Source organism: Leucopleurus acutus (assembly GCF_964270905.1).
Source record: "Leucopleurus acutus genome assembly, chromosome: 1".
NCBI lineage: Eukaryota > Metazoa > Chordata > Mammalia > Artiodactyla > Delphinidae > Leucopleurus > Leucopleurus acutus.
In genome coordinates, this window is record NC_139142.1 from 43,317,328 (window position 1) to 43,335,230 (window position 17,903).

The window sequence follows — 17,903 nt, forward strand, 5'->3', positions numbered from 1 at the left end:
GCCCGCAAGGATCATGATGCCTCACTCGCCCGCGCGGGGAGGCTCTTCGCGGTTCGCCTGCTGCTCTCCCCCTTGCCGGCCCCTCCCAACAGCCACCCGGGCGCGCGCAGCTCCACTTCCGGCGTACGAGGCGGTGACAATGGGAGCGGCGCGGGCGGCGCCGGGAGGCAGCTGACAGGCGTCTGCGGCTTCGCTTCATGGCCGCTTTCCCGCCCCGCCTGGGCTCTGCGGGGAGCGGGGCGGCCCGCGGCGGCCGGGAGCCGGAGCTGGCGAGCCGAGCAGAGACCTGTGCGCGGCGCCGCTGAGGCGCAGCATGTGAAGAAGAGACGGCATCCAGTACGAGGCGAGCCTCTCAGCCGGCCGGGATGGCCACGACGGCCGAGCTGTTCGAGGTGGGTCTCCGCGGCTCTTCAGGGAGTGGCGGGCCCGGGGTGCGACAAGCGAGGTGGGCGGGCAGAGGAGCGGGCGTTCGCGGCTGCGGGAGCAGCCCTGGGGAAGGAAGGTGAGAAGGGGAAGGGGTGGGGTGGTGGCTCCCGTGTCGGCGCGGGCGGAGCGTGAAAGGGGGGAGGGGTGGCTTGGGGACCGGGGTGGGGAGGTGGGCAGGGGAGCAATCCCGGAGTCCCAGCGGAGGAGCATTGGTTTTGTCCGCACGGCTGGCAGGGAGCCTCGGGGTTTGGGCGTTGGAAGATGAACTCGGGATGAGAGTGGGAAGGGCTGACTTGGGGCGCGGAAAGAGGAGCCTGATCCAGGTCTGGCAAGCCCCGTCTTGTCGCCTGGATCCCCGCGTGATATTCTAGGCCCCCCCCCCCCCGCCCCGCCTTGAGATTGGGACGACTAGGCGCTTTTGGTGGTTGAGTAATGACTACGTTAGCCAGTGTTGGAAGCGGCGCTCACTTGCCTACCAGTTTACCCTTCCATTTGAAAAGGCTGTAGTATTTTTTACGACGATAAAGGCCTACTAAGCCCTTTCCGACTGAAGGAAGTCAAAACTAAAATTAACATTTGTGTTCGGGTCTTGAGGAATTGAAGTGTATTATAACCCCCCTCAGCTCGGTGCTTTGTGACCACCTAGAGGGGTGGGATAGGGAGGGTGGGAGGGAGACGCAAGAGGGAGGGGATATGGGGATGTATGTTTATGTATAGCTGATTCACTTTATTATACAACAGCAACTAACACACTGTTGTAAAGCAATTACACTCCAATAAAGATGTAAAAAAATAAAAAGAATCCTTACGCGTGAGACAGTGAGATTTTAATGTGTTTCTTGGACCGTTTTCAGTCTCTAAAACTTAAAATTCAGTTTAGGGGAATCCTGTGTGAGAAGCTGTGATGCTTGAGATAATAGAATAGGAAAATTTTAATTAGACCACCTAACAACGTGTAGGGGATCTTCTTTTGTGACAGAAATGAAAACTGAGATGTGAAGGAAGGGGAAGGAAGAACCTTTTTGATGTGTGCTTGTGTTTCATATTGAATAATAAAAGTGTAAGAAATAATTAAGAAGACTGCAGTTGACAATAGATAATTTCTCCATAAGTGAAAATTGGATCCTTTTTTCTGCGTGAGATTCAGCAGGTTTTGTTTGGGTTTTTTTGGCTTAAAATTTGAATGCCACAGTTTCTATAACAACTGGGAACTTTTCATTTGTTAGCTAACTATATTTTGGGTTTCTATCAGCTTTTGGATAGATAATGCATTTATTGAGGAATAGTATATGCCATTTTTATAATAAGTTGTAATAAGATAGTAATTTATGAGTGAAGAAATATAATTGTAAGAAAGAATTGGGAAATATTAATTACATTTCCTCGGATTTAAGTGTAGGGATATATTTTACATTAATTTCTCTTACTCCAAAATTGTGCCATCTGTTTATTGATTGACACAGGAGCAGGGAGACATTCTTTTTGCTACAAGCTTTTACTGTGTGTTCCTGAGCAAGATACTAAGTAATTCTGTAGTTCCTTGTTTTATTTTCACATTTTTGTAAAGGTAGAAAACAATTTATGAACTTGAAGCCTTTAATATAATGAAATATCGGACCAGCCAGCTATTAATAGAAAACTGTTATTTTGTCATACAGTTCAGAAGGCATTAACCTTTGGGCTTATGGATCCTGCTTGACATTCCCAGTTGTCTTTTTTTTCTTTGAATGTTTGATCCCATGAGTCCACATATACTTCCTTGAAAATATATTTGATTTCTGTTCCCCCTGCCCCCACCATGGGGGAAGGAGAGGAGGTAGAGAAATATCTGTAGTATATTTAGCTTTCTAGGGTCTTGCCATTTAGTAAAGTAGTTAAACTAAATTAGGGTTTAAGTTAACTCAGTGACTCCAGTTATGATAGCAGGTAATATTCACTTACCAGTGATGATAGAGACAGACTAGTCCTGTGTCCACAGTGTTCATAGAACGACCTTGAACATGCTTATGGATCTTAACTCATGTGACTTTCTCTTTCCTGACCATATGTAGTATGTTGTTTCATCAAAATTAAAAGCGTATTACCTTAGGGACTTCCCTGGTGGTGCAGTGGTTGAGAATCTGCCTGCCAATGCAGGGGACACGGGTTCAAGCCCTGGTCCGGGAAGATCCCACATGCTGTGGAGCACCTAAGCCCGTGCGCCACAACTACTGAGCCTGCGCGTCTGGAGTCTGTACTCCGCAACAAGAGAAGCCACCGCAGTGAGAAGCCCTTGCACTGCAACGAAGAGTAGCCCCTGCTCGCCGCAGCTAGAGAAAGCCCGCGTGCAGCAACGAAGACCCAAGGCAGCCAAAAATAAATAAATAAATAAATAGAATTTTTTAAAAAGCATATTACTTTAATAGTTACAATTAAAGGTAAATAGTCATGATTAAGAAGTGTATTTATCTTTTCATCCCTACAGTGGATTCTACTCTTGAATAAGTTTTCATCCTTAAGTGAAAAGTTGGTCTCTTGCTTTAGAGGGAGAAGGAAAAAAAGAAAACAAAAACCAAACTTCGTTTGTCACTGCCATTTCCTGTTGCTTTTGCCTTAGGACCTAGGTTGTAGGAAAGTCAGGAGTTCTTTTTCTCTTGCTTCCCTTTCTTAGTCACAGCTGGAGAACTGTGGAAAACAGAGGTCAGGATGTAGTCAAGGATATTTAGTTTTTGCATCCTGGCTTTAATGCACCAATAAACTGAGTTGTGTTTTAATTTTTTCACATTGAAAAACAAGTTAAATCAATACAAAATTATGTTTTGAATCCATGAAATTTCACAAGTGTTAATCCTATTTCTTTTAAAATCTTCTTATTGGTCCTGTGAGACTTCCTTTTTAACATAAACACCTTCATACAACAAAATCAAACTACCGGATATTTCCTCAATTGACAGAAATAGTTTAAAAGTTCTGTCTGCAGTGTTTCTAAATGATCACCTCAGGTTGGACATTCTAAACAGGAATTCCTATGTGGTTTGGATTATGTCCTCTTTATAAAAAGTGGCAGGGATAGTAAATTTTTTCTTTGTTGTCATAAGTATTCCTCTCTTTTCACTGCACTACTGAGAACATTGTACTCCCTTCTCACTTGCTATTTTTCTCTCCTGTCATTCTTCTGGAGACAATGACTATTCTTCTGCTTGGGCAAGCTACCTTTATGGGAAAGTTCTTTGTTAAGTAGGGTCCGTTACCCATTCATTCAACAAATATTTGTTGAGTACCTACTAAGTTAATGAGGCTGCATGTCTCAAAGGGTGTGCTGTATACATATTAATCCTATGAGTTGTGCTGCAAAAAACCCAAATGGTTCAGAGCCCAAGGAAGTTTGGGGTATGGGCATGCTTTGTTTCATTAGAGATTTACAATATACCTTAGTATGTTAAATATTCTAAGAAGTTCATTTCCCAAACTTCTTTGACCATGAGCCTGTTTTACTTTCTACTGTTAGTTTTGTGAATTCTATGGAACATACTTTGGAAAATGTTGAATTATATATAGAACTCGCCCTTACTGTTAAATAAGGGAAGAGAAGATAGATATATAACTATATATATATGTATAAAGCAGACAAGACGATAAAAGTCCAGATATAAAGGGAGGTAACTGTAGACCCCAGAGACAAGGGAAGAGTTCATTTTAGCTGAAATATATAGCATGCATGAAGAAGAAGAGTGCTATGTAAGGTAATCGGGGTTTAATTGTAGAGGTCCTAAATGCCAGGATTAGGAATTTGATTTTTTTTTTTCTTTCTTGTAAACGTAGATGCCTTGATAATAGTGTTTGAGGTCATGTAATTTGACTGTGGTGACAATGGCTATTTGACTTCCAGATTAGAATTTGAATAGCTAAGAACACGTTTGTGTAAAAACATATTTATGTCTCTTAGATTTACAAACTAAGTAACAAAGCTATTTAAACAGACTTATTGAAAAAGACTTATTCTCTTGTTCAATTAACTATTTAAATATGTTTAATGAACATGAGATATACAAGTAAGGACCACTCCTTTACCTTCAGGGTGCTGAAATGCTACTTGTTTTAGACATATTAGCTATTAAACAAGTGTTTGTGGAACCTCGCCACCAATTACAGTATCATGTATATGAGAAAATGTATTCATTCAGTAAACATTTAGCTTACCTTACCTTACCTATCCTAGGCCAGAAATCCTTCCAGGTACTGGAGTTAAAGATGGTTTAAGTTAAAAATCTAGTTGGGAGAGTCAAAGAAAAAAAAAAGAACTCTTTCTTCTCTCAACATTCTACCACTACTCTCAGTATTACTTCATTTCTGACACCAGATGTGTGGGGATTTTCTTCCACAACAATTCAGTTCAGTTTTCCAATAGACACTGACTGGGTGTCCTACAATTCACTCTAATTCTGATACTGTTTACCTGGAGTTAGCATCAGATCCCACAAGTTAAGGGCTCAGTCCCACAAAAATGCCCCCAGTTCAGATACCAGTTGCAGTCCAGGTTGTCACCTGTGTTTCTGACTGACAGCTATAAATTGGAGGATCTCATGACCCCCTCTTAGAGATTCAGTAATTTGCTAGAACGGCTCACAGAACTCAGGAAAACAGTTTGCTAACTAGATTACTGGTTTATTATAAAAAGCTAAAACTCAGGAACAACCAGATGGAAGAGGTACATAAGACAAGATATGGGGAAGGAGTGCAGCACTTCCCTTCTCTTGGGTGCTGCCACCCTTCCAGCACCTTGATGTGTTCAGCAACCTGGAAGCTCTCTGAACCCCACACTTTAGGGATTTTTATGGAGGTCTCATCATGTAGGGATAATCATTAACTCAATCTCTAGCCCTTCTCCCCTTCCCAGAGTATAAGGGGTGAGGCTGAAAGTTCCAGGCTTCTAATCATGCTTATCTTTCTGGTGACCAGTCCCCATACAGGAGCCCACCAAGAGTTGCTTTAGTAGGACAAAAGATGCTCCTATTACCCAGGAGATTCCAAGGGATTTAGGAGTTCTGTGTAAACCACTCCTATCACCTTTGTCACTCCGGAAATTACAAGAGTTTTAGGAGGTCTGTGTGAGGAGCCAGGGTTGAAGACCACTGGAACAAAAGATGCTCCTAGTACACTTATCACTTAGTCCCTTAGTTGTCTTGTGTGTGCTTTCTTTCTACCTTTCCATGGGTAGGATGAATCCCATTTTGCTAGTCTGAAACGAAACGAAACGTTTGTAGTGCTTTTCAAAAGAATCAATGTTCAATAAATGTAATTCATTTAAATCCACCATGAAACACATAGTCTCATGAAAATCAAATCAAATGTGGTTAAAAGGAGAGCGAAATGTGATAAAATTCATTTAGTTCCAGTGCCAGAATTGCATAAAGTTCATATTTGGTTTCTGGTAGAATCTTGGATTTATAACACCATAGAATGCCTATTTTTTTATTTCTGGAGTGGAGGTTGGTGGTCCTGCCTTTTTGGTTTTGGATCTATGAAGCAAGTTTTGATTTTCAAGATCCTGTGCAGGGGATTTGGCCATGGCCCCGATAACAAGTGGTTTGATTTATTGTGCATCTATGGTGTGCTCAACATTGTTCTATTGACCACAGCTGGAAAGCAAGAGAAGTGTATGACAAATCCTGACTTTGCTTTCAATTTAATTGTGGAGAAGAGAAAAACTTACAAATGTTACTATAAAACAATAAATGACAAAATGGCAGTAATATATTGTTTTGTGTTGGCATTTGAATTTTTAAGCCTCATAGGGGTTAAGAGTAAAGAAATCAGTGGAGATCATCTAGGGAAAGAACCCTTTCCCCGTAAGTATCCTTGTAGGTTGAGTTACCTGGTCACAGGTAAGGAAGCAGAAGTAGCATGGGTTTGAAAAGAAGACTAGAGGAGGCTGCTGGTAGTGTACCTGTTCATTTTGGGGTGCAAAGAAATTTGGTTAGGTAGTGTAATATAAGAACTTCAAGGGCAGACTTAAGAGTGTAAACTTCATAGTTTAGGAATTGCATAGGGAAGCTTCTGACTAAAAGGGAATATAGTGTTTTAAAGATTAGTTTGGCAGTGGTCTGCACAATGAATTTAAGAAAAGCACCTTATATAGGAAGTACTTGAACCCACCTGTTAGTTGGTTTAATAGGACACAGAAATACTTCTCTCTGAAATCCTCTGAGCCTTATTTTTATTTTTATGCGGTACGCAGGCCTCTCACTGTTGTGGCCTCTCCCGTTGCGGAGCACAGGCTCCGGACGCGCAGGCTCAGCGGCTATGGCTCACGGACCCAGGCGCTCTGCGGCATGTGGGATCCTCCCGGACCGGGGCACGAACCCGTGTCCCCTGCATCAGCAGGCGGACTGTCAACCACTGCGCCACCAGGGAAGCCCTGAGCCTTATTTTTTAAGCCAAGCAAGCGAAAATATTATAGGTTCTTTGAGTTTGTGGGTGGCTGTAACATATTTTATTGGATCTATTTTTGGGAAAGCTACTATAAGAAAATATAAACGGTTGGATTTTCTCAAGGAAACAATGTTAAATTAGGGATTTATGTTCCTGTCCAAGGGCTTGAGGTCTTAATTTTTAATAGAAATGACCACAAACTCCAAGTTTTTATTACAATTGGTAGTATTTGTAAAGAATAGGAAATCAGCTTAATAGATCAACACAGTAATCAATTATGTAAAGTTGAATTTAATATGATAGTATCTTTGTAGTACACACTTAGATTTTTGTTTTTGTTTTGGCTGTTTGCTTTTAATTACTACAGAAAAATAGAGATTAAGATATACCTTTGTCAGGTTCACGAAATTCTAAAAGATTTTTGGGGTAATAGTTTACAGGTATCTTTGAGAATCCTCTTAGGAGGACTTGGTCATTTGGAGGTCTTGGAGAATTTGTTAATTTGACTATCCTTTTCTCATTGTAAATGCCTTTGCAGCAATGCTAAGTATTAGAAAGTAAATTATTGGGATTTATTTGGTTTTATAAGCAGCAAAGGTTTTGTTTTGTTTTTTGCTTTTTTGGAACTTCCATTCCGTTGGAATCAGTAGTTGATTTATCTTAAACCCTTGTTGATAATTTGATTGCTTCTGCAGATGAAACCTGAACTTTGCTTCCAGGATGCTGTTGTCTCCTAAGTTTTCCTCCTGCTTTACTGGTCCCCCTTACTTTGTCTTTTGTTGGATCCCTTTCCTCCTCCTATCTCCACATGTTGGCATGCCCTTCTTCTTCCTAGATGATCTCATCCTGTTCTGAGGTTTTAAGTAACTCTAAGATTATGTCTAATGCCAGTTTCTTCCCTGTAATACAAACTTATTTTTCTGACTCTGTCTTCTGCATATTCACTTGTATATCTAATTGGCATCTTCAACATACCATATGCAGAATAGAACTCTTACATCCCTACTCCCTTTTCCATCTCTTTCCCCAGTCTCACTAAATGGCACCATTTATCATTCATACAGTTGTTCAGGCTGCAGATGTCTATGAGTAATCATGATTCCTTTTTAAAATTTCTCCCACATCCAATTCATCAGCACTTTGTATGAGTACAGTCTTCAAAATATCATGAACCGGGCCACATCACAGTACCCCCTCTACTGCCACTTTCATCTGAGTCATTAGCATCTCTTGACTAGACTAGTACAGTGTTGCAGGTTTTCCCAGAGAAGCAGACTTTGAGACAGAGTTTAGAGTGCAGAATATTTATTAGAAAGTACGCTTGGGATAAACACATGTGAAAGGACAGGGTAGAGAAGCAAGATTGGGCCTTAGGAGAAGTAGCAGTACAATGCTGGCCCAGTGACAACGGTGACGATCCCTGTGGGAAGATCTGGAACTAAAATTACGTATCAGAGTTGTCCTGCTTTTTACCAAAGTGGTCAGGCCTTTATATCCCCATCTTATTTAGTCATTGGATATAGACCACATTGAGAAAAGTATGACATTGAGTGAAGTGCCTCTCTGCAGCTGAGTGGATCCCTGAAAATTCTGCCAGGTGAAGGTTCTGTGCTGACAGCACTGCTAGCAGTTAGAGCAAGACTCTTCTTGAAGGGAGATCTGGATGACACGTGTCCACCGCAGACCACCCCTGTGCCACTAGACTCTATGTCTTCACATACATTTGGGGGGTACCTCCTCTAGACTCCAGTTGGGGTTCTTATCCTGGAGGAAAATTAGAAGGTGGTTAGTGGGATGAACTATGGCCCCTACTGTTGCATGTGGTCTCAGGTTGCAACTTGATATCACTTTCCATTTTTTACTCTCCATTCTAACTCCCTCTCACCTTCAGCTAGTATGTCTGCTGCTTTAGGTGGCTTAACTGGTTACCATACTCTTCTTAGGCCGGGGCTGCGCACATGTCCATGTACTTTCAGAATTGGTCAAGGGAGTATCACAAGATCCTTACAAGGAGATCTGTGTGTCAAACATATTGTTCCCTGCCCCCTCTGTATAGTAGCCACCCTGCCTCCCTCTGATGATGTCAGTTGCCCTGCCAAAGATGGTCACTCCTCTTCTTGTTTTTTATTTGCTGGATAAAAGCAGCCAAATGCCCAGGCAGCACTTGCAGTTATAGTTTATTGGGACTCTTAATTATGTTCCCATACAAAAGTATTCCCCCTTTGGAGATTAAGACCTCTAACCCTGTAGACCTTAGAATTGCAGGAATAGCAAGAACAAATTGGGAGTCATGATGAGCAGGGCCACTTCTGATTTTATTCCTTGTTCCCAAGCTCATGTGTTTTTTTCTGTTGGGGACACAGCATCATATAAAGGTTTTCAATTCAGAATGTATACTGCATTTTGGCGGATAGTGCTCCATCTTTATAGAGTATTGTCTCTGAACTGGTAGTTCGGTTATACCTTCAGCAGGCTCTTTCAGTGCTCTATCAGACTGGCAGCTTCTGGGCGGTATGGTTTATGATATGACCAGTTGATTCCATGGTCACCCCCTTTGCTGTTAAATGGGTCCCATGGTCTGATATGTGAGATCCTATGCCAGGAGAACAAACACTTCCTCTGAGGATAGGCAAACTCAATTTGGAATGTTTCTATTCCTGTTAGAATGAATGACTCTTCCAGCATGGAAAAAGCCCAGTGTAGTCAACTTGCTACCACATGGCTGATTAGCCTACTTGAAGGATGGGGCTGTTTTAGGAGCTCAGAGTTGGTCTCTGTCACTCTTAAGCTAGATCTTTGGCTTTGACACTAGATGGATCAGCCTTGCTTGTGGCACACAGGCTTCAGTAGTTGTGGCTCGCGGGCTCTAGATGCGGGCTTCAGTAGTTGTGGCTCACGGGCTCTAGAGCACAGGCTCAGTAGTTGTGGCGCACGGGCTTAGTTGTTCTGTGGCATATGGGATCTTCCCCGACCAGGGCTCAAACCTGTGTGCCCTGCATTGGCAGCTGGACTCTTAACCACGGCGCCACCAGGGAAGTCTTATCCTGCTTTTTTAATATCAGATTATACATGAGCATTGTTTTCTCATTTCATTAAATTTTTTTACAACATGATTTTAATAGGGAAATAATTGTTTTATCCTGTAAGTTTACTATAATTTTTCAATAATGATTTTGTTGAATATTTGTGTAATAATTTTTCAGAGTTATATATAATACAAAAATTTTGTGTTCATATCTGCTTTTTCCCTTAGAATTTTAAAAAAGAATTACTGGGGTTAAAGGGTATGAGCATTTGTAGTACTTTGATGTTACCAAAATGTTACCTACTGTCCTCCAAAAATACTGTACCTTTTAACATTTCTAACAATAATGAGAGTGAATTTTAGCTTACCCTCTCTTGTATGCATATTATAATTAAGGAAAAAGAAAAACTTTGTCAGTTTGTGAGGCAAAAAGAAGAAAAAAAAAGTGATAACTTGACCTTATTTGATTACTAGTGGAGCTGTATATATTTCATGTTTCTTGGCCATTTGTATTTCTTCTATAAATTGTTTGTGTCCCTTGCTCATTTTTCCTTTGGTATGTTCCTGCTCATAATACTCTTTAATATTTTAATATACTAATTTTCATTAAGTAATTTGTTTATTGAAGATTTTTTAAATTGAAAAAGCCTGTACATTTTAATAATACAGATATATTTAATTAGTAATTTAATTTTAAGTTCTCACATGGTACAAACTGTTTCATTTTTGTAAGTAGTATTAAGTCATGGCCTGTGAAACTTTTTAAAGGAACATTTATTTTGTAAACTAGGAGCCTTTTGTGGCAGATGAGTATATTGAACGTCTTGTATGGAGAACCCCAGGAGGAGGCTCTAGAGGGGGACCTGAAGCTTTTGATCCTAAAAGGTGAAGTAAAAAATTTTTTTTCATAGACCCAATCTAGTACAAATTTGTATCTGGAATAGAGGTGACTGTTGGAATTCCTTTCAACATTCATGTAAAGGGAGTTAACAACTGGCCAATAAAAGGAAGAAGCATTAGAAGTTAGAGATTTATTTTTTTCCTTTTATGTTTCTTTTATTTTAGAGAAGGACTTTAAGTGATATGAGGGAAGGGATTTTATTGCATTATGAGAATTTAATATTTTCTCCAATTAGTAATAAATTAGAAATGGCTGGCTATACCTCTAAAATAAAACATGTTGAATATGTTGTTTTAAGTATCGTAAATTGGGGGAACAAAAATTCACCATACCCTGGAATGCACAGTATTATTTTTATATAGTAAGATTTACCTTTTTAACTATTTCTATAAAATTGGTTTCAATTCTGGGGGTTAATGGAGATTCCATATGAGGTTTTCATTTATGTCAGAGATAATCCCTAACAGGATGCTGAAGAGAAAATTAACATGTTCATCCTTACCTCAAGGAATGCTCACTAATACTTTATTTACAATTATAAGTGAACTGGTCACTTCCTAGTGATCAGTTATAGATGGATTGATACATATTCTAATTTTCCTTTGTTAGATTATTAGAAGAATTTGTAAATCATATTCAAGAACTCCAGATAATGGATGAAAGGATTCAAAGGAAAGTAGAGAAACTAGAGCAACAGTGTCAGAAAGAAGCTAAGGAATTTGCCAGGAAGGTACAAGATCTCCAGAAAAGCAATCAGGTAAACAGTTAGTTAAATAATGAGTAGTTTATACAGGCTTTAATATCTTTATTTCCTTTCAGTTTTTAAAAAAAATCTAATGCAACAGAATTGTTGAGGTTTCTTTATACTGCTCCCATCTCATGGGATAAAATGTTAATGAATTGTTATCAGGCACTCTTGGTGCACTTGCTTGCCTACTGAGTGTTGGTTTGGGATCGCAGTACTCCCTTAGGATGGGGTGGTATCCATTACAGTGTGGTCCTTGCTTTCTCTTTAACAGTGCAAACTTTTAAGAACGATAATTCAGTAGACCTGTATTTTTAGGGGATCATGATTAGCTTGGATATTTAGGTATTTATTTGCATTCTCATTTAATCATAAAGCAAAATAATAATACCAGACCAACTATTGCCTGGATGAAGTTTTTCCCTAGAGGAAACCTGGTCTGGGAAGCTTCACAAAAGTCATGAGGTATATACCCTAATGAGAATGCTGGTGTAACTGGGAAAAGCATGTGCAGAACTCTTCCTCAGTCCATTTGGGAGTAAAACTAGATCTCTAGACTGACTCTGGGGTAAGTAGGCCAAGCTTCTTAGCCATTCTTAGGCCCTAAACTTAGTCTGGAACCTCTGAACCTCTTTCACAGCCTGGACCTGATGTGGAACTTGATTGCCCTTTGTAAATGTAGTTAGAAGAGCATGTTTAGCATTGCTGCCTCCCAGGGGCTGTTTGTTCTTTAGTGTTAGGGGTTAGAAAGCTGATTTCTGCTCAGATTTCATATATTTAGATTCCTTCACTTAAGCATGTATAACTGTTAGAAAATAATAAAGTCAGTAATTTACATAAGATAATGTGTTTTTAAGTAGTTAAGGTGATAGATTCCAAATACTTCTAATGCAGATTCCCCTTGGTAATAATGATAGTATTTGTAGTTAATCTGGGTTCTCTGATTGTATTTTATGCTTGTTCACATTTTTCCTAGGTTGCCTTCCAACATTTCCAGGAACTAGATGAGCACATCAGCTATGTAGCAACCAAGGTCTGTCACCTTGGAGACCAGTTGGAGGGGGTAAACACACCCAGACAACGGGCAGTAGAGGCTCAGAAATTGATGAAATACTTTAATGAATTTCTAGATGGAGAATTGAAATCTGATGTTTTTACAAATTCTGAAAAGGTGAGCACTGTCAGAAGGATAAAAGCAAATTATAGCATTAATAACAATGCCCTAATTATGAACTGCAGTTATTACTTTCCAGTGTCAGACTTCAAATCACTGAGTAGGTGACTTATTAAAAGTCTTTATTCTGAAATGTACACTTATCTACAGATTACTGATCAACTATATATATTCAGATTTTTAGTTGGATTGCCTGGCATTTTTGTTTATGAAATTTGTATCGTTTAGAAATGTTGAGGTAACTATTTTAATAAATATTTCTTTCTCATAATTGACTTTTAATATTAACAGAATTTGATAGGCACATTCCATTGGGTGAGGGGGTAGGCTGACCTAAATCATTGACAAGCTGAAGTATCTTTCTATGCAAGGAATTCAGAGTTTCTAGTTTTTGTTACTTGAATAAAGATCTTTTACAAAGAATTAAAGCATACTTTGGATCAAAGAGAATAGAAAAATCTGAATTAATTGTTCATGTTAATCTTTTTCATAGCACTAGTCACTTAATCCTGGTCTAAGGTTGCATGGTGTTGGCTGCTCTACAATCTTGGAAGAGGTTATTTAGCTCACTTTCTTCCCCTCGGGGGAAAAAATCAAAATGCATGAAAAAATAGACATTCTTATGGATGGTATATGCACATAGTGACATTGTCCACTAATACGTTGAATACAGTCTTCCAGAATTTTTCTGAGTGTACTCCATGGGATATCTCAGATAGTGAAATTTTAAAAACTAAGTAGTACTGAAGTTCACTTTGAATTAAGCAACACATTTTTTTGTGAGTAGGAACTATATAGGGGTATAGAATTTATAAGTTTTAGAGATCTTTAAAAGGAATGGTTACATATGTAGAGATAACTCCTCTAAAGAAAAGGCAGTATTTTAAATAATGAGTTTCAGGAATTATATTTGTAATATAAAGTAGAACTGATAAGATTAACATCAAGAACATTATCATACTTAAACACTTGTAAAATACTGGCAATATCTAGCTTTTATATATTCACGTGATTTTTATGTATAATAGTGTTTACACACACACACACACACGGCTTGAACACTGAACTGTTTTTCAGGATACCTTATGGAATGCTTTTATTTTATGTTTCCTAAATATAAACATACATATTTCTAATGTATTATAAAAGTACATATTTATACATATAAAAAATTTTTATATATATATATATATATAATGGTATATAATTCAAGTTTTATGCCTTGGGTTACCTTGGATTATACCTTTTGGACTGTAGAGTATATTTATGTTTTGTTATAAAGAAAATTCCGATATTTTACCCAGTGTGAGTTGGTCTGTTTATTTGATGCAGCTCAAGGCAGCCATTTAGAACCTAGAGAAAAATAAATATTTTAAAATTGAATGATTACACACATTTTTATCCTGATTTGTATTGCTTGTAATGTTTTGCATAATGAAATTATGTTTTTTACACTTTTCTTTAAACATTTTAATTATCAAGTAATTGTGTAGTTCATGGTATTACTATTGTCTCTTAATTTTTAAGATTTTGATTGAAAGAAGAAGAAAAAATCTTCATATTCTTGCTACTTCATTCACTTGGTCATTAGCTGTCTGTAATTTTTGAAGAGCAAGTAGAGCTAACAGTGCTTAAGCTACTTCCTCTTATTTTCTCTCCTTTGCTTCACTCTCTACCATATCCCATTTTCTTTCATCTTGTTCCTTTTTTCTTATACTCTAGTCCTCTTTTCCCAATTGTCTTGTTTTTCTCTCATATCTCCCATAAGTTTTGGGTGACTGTTGAATCATTACTTTTGGCCTGGTACTATCACAGTTAACTACACTTAGGAGCATCATATATGGTATTAGATTGCTAATTATTAGATAAACTTCTAAGTACCTCAATTTCTGCACTGTGTGCCAGCCACCTTCCCAATGGAAAGAAAAGGAAAATCACCCATGTAGTTAGGGAGGTGTGTGATTTTGGAAGGAATTAGAATGTGAAAAGATAACAACCATCTTTTCCCTTTTTCTTCCTGCTCCAAAGTCATTTTTGCTTTTTTTAAATCTTTGCTTCTCAGAATCTTCTAATTTTCTTCTCTGGGAAAAAAAACCCATTTTATGACCATAGTATATATTCCCTCTTACCTCTGTCATTACAGAGTATGTTAGTTGTTTCTCTTCGTAGCATCACAACTTAATGTTCTTCATGTAGATAATGCCTGATGGCCCTGATTATCTTTAACCTGTTAGCATGGGTGGTCTCTCACCTTACCCTAACATCAGTAGCAGATATAAGCAAGTTATTAGATTGTGGTTTTGAAAGCTTCTGTACTTTTATAGTATATTTCAACTGATGGATGACCTTAAGAGCTACTTGTGCTTGAAACAATTTTTATAAAATAATTACCTATGGGAATTCCATAAAATCAAGTGTTATTTACTCTGCTGTACTTCTTACTATATTAAGTGAAGTTTGCAAACACTTCCATCTCTTGAAACAACAAACAAACTCCTGATAGGAACATAAAACATGTATGTAGGTCCTTTCTGAAGGGAGTATCGGTGAGGAGAAAAGGGTGGACATTGCTAGTACAACCAAATGGCATGGTGAAAAGAGATAATGCAGTGGTATCTGTGCCCATGTTCAGTAGAATAGAGTGAACATCTGGTAACTGAAAATGACAGTGACATGCCGACTAGGAGAGAAGAGGTAACTGAAGCAGAAATACTATCTGTATTCACTATTGTTGCGCAAAACAACAATATCGTTTGGTCCTGCTTTTGTTTTCCATAGTTGCTTGCCAGACTTCACACGGGTACTTGGTTAGAAAGATCTTTGTTAATGTTCTCAGCTCTTCCTTCACGTTTGTATGAGTCTCTCTCTTCTTTTTTTTTTTAGTGTAAAAGAAAGTGAATGATCATAAAATCATTTACTTAAAGGTGTGCCAAAATAAAACTCAATACTTATTTGAAATTTGTTTTAAAAAGTAAACATTATATAACCCCCCTATACATTTAGTGTGAATAAGCACAAATGTCTGCATTTTAAGAATTTTGGACCCCTTGCCTAAATCCTTCAGTTCCACAACTTGAATAAGTACAAACATTTCTTTACCATATTCCATTCTAGAAACTTCATATTAAACGTAATCTTTGCTTTTATAACAAGTTTTATAACTTGATATGTTCATTAAATGACAGGCATTTTGTTGTTATTTTCTTCACTTAAAATGGGATTTATACAGCAGTATGATCTGAATTTTTATAAATCTTGTTTATCATTTCACAAACTCAGAAGATACTTAAACTTGCTTTCAGCAATCAGTGATTTGAATTTATTCGGAGTAAACTTGAACTGCAGGTTTCATTGGGAAGGGATTGTGGCATTATAAAATCACAAGATTTCAGTACAATAATGACAAATATTTATGTTTTATTGACTCATTATTGGTGATACCCCAGATGTATTCCTGTTGCTCATAAGATTTTATTTGTTGTGTTTTTTAAAGAAAATTGTTTGGGTGAGGGTCTGTGGGCATACATAGAAGAATATTACTATTTTTAAATATAAAATTTTTTTTGATATGTATAAAGGTTTTGTAAAATTATTGCTTTTGTTTTTTAATAGATAAAGGAGGCAGCAGACATCATTCAGAAGTTGCACCTAATTGCCCAAGAGTTACCTTTTGATAGGCAAGTTTATTTCTCAAGAGCTAATTTGGGTATATGGTGTAGTGTATAGAAAAAAATTGTACTTTTTACTGTATGATTTTGCTCATTAATTCAACAAGAACTTATTGAGGACTGCCTTTGTACAGGTACAGTATGTAATAGCTGATTGAAAAAAATGTGGTATCTTAACAACTAAATTTAATGATATATCTTGAAATAATTTCAATCTTATGTTTTTCTTTTGAAAAAAATTGATGGAGAATTTTGAAATTGGAGTAAGATTTTGAATTTTCTTTTTTTTTTGGACTTTGATCAACAGACTAGAAGGGGACAGAGAAAGCTTAAACATGGGGCTCTTGAGCTCCTTTTTCTTCTGTCTACATGAGAATTCTTAAGCTTTTAGGGGTCTTGGACACCTTTGAAAAGCTGGTGAAAGCTATGAAATTTCCTTAAAAAAATCAGGTACACAGGCCATTGTATACAATTTCATGGAGTTTTAGACCCTTTAGCCTATCTGTAGGCTCCTTCCTAGGGACTTCAGGTTAAGAAGTCCTGTTTTAGATGCAAGGCCCTGGGGCCATTGCTAAGTTAGGTATTAATGGTTTCATCCTAAAAGAACTTCACTGAGAAGGAAATTCTTTCATGATTTCCTTTAGTTCATGGAATGTCAGACTCTATAATAAAATCTTGTTAACAGTGGTTCTCCCATTTAAATATCTGGAAAAAATGTCTTCCCTTTTAACAGATAATATACGTATTTTATTCTTTTGGTAATACTTGAAAATCCTGAGGTACAGGTAGAATGTAAATGTATTGCTATACTTAAAGCTTGTCCATTATGTCCCAAACATAGAGTGAAAGTGAATTCCCTACCCCCAAATATATCTTATTTTACTCTGAACTTTGTATTATCATAAAGGATTAGCAGTAATCATCATCTGTCATTTAGCTATTATTAATAATTTCATACTTGTCCAGCATTATGAGCAATGATTTTTAATGTCACCCACAAAAAACCTCTCTTTAACTTTATTTCAGAGTTAAACGATTTTCTTAAATGGGTAAAATGTGTGGCTCACAATAACTGCATCATAATTGTTGGCTTCATCTGTCTCCCACCCCTACAAACACAGAGGCATACTCATCTTCTCCTGCTTCTCAATTACATGCTTCTCTTACAGTTTTGTTTTAGCCTATCAGGCCTTAGAATTGAATATATAGCCTAATCAAGTTTAATTTTTTCACAAAGATCAGTATGGCCTATCATACTTTGTGATCCACTGTGACTTTGATATCAATTTTGTATAGATCTTTAAATTATTAGCTTCTTCATCTGTCTTTGGCATCTCTTTTGCCAGCCACTGTCCTGTCTCTTCAAACTAATCACATAAGATCTCTCAACATTAATTTTCCATGTTGTGCATTCCCCCTGGATACTTATGATTTGAAAAAAGTTCTAGTGTATGGTAGTGTATGATATTTTAGTTTTTGAATTTGCAGAGGTTGAATGCTAGGCACATTGCTGGGTCCTTTTTATGGCTTCTATTTTATTTTTCTAGTTTTAA

At 37.8% G+C, this 17,903-nt stretch overlaps 1 protein-coding gene across 1 annotated transcript in view; it reads left to right on the plus strand.

Moving 5' to 3' along the window:
* The first annotated feature begins 115 nt into the window (after positions 1 to 115).
* The window catches only part of EXOC5 (exocyst complex component 5), a 49,176-nt gene continuing 31,388 nt past the window's right edge, over positions 116 to 17,903 (plus strand). Inside the window, exons 1-5 of the mRNA XM_082852270.1 lie at positions 116 to 392; positions 10,653 to 10,747; positions 11,373 to 11,520; positions 12,485 to 12,679; positions 16,295 to 16,359. Of these exons, the coding sequence (XP_082708396.1) occupies positions 366 to 392; positions 10,653 to 10,747; positions 11,373 to 11,520; positions 12,485 to 12,679; positions 16,295 to 16,359 (530 nt within the window). The 5' untranslated portion in view covers positions 116 to 365. The remainder of the gene's footprint in view (positions 393 to 10,652; positions 10,748 to 11,372; positions 11,521 to 12,484; positions 12,680 to 16,294; positions 16,360 to 17,903) is intronic.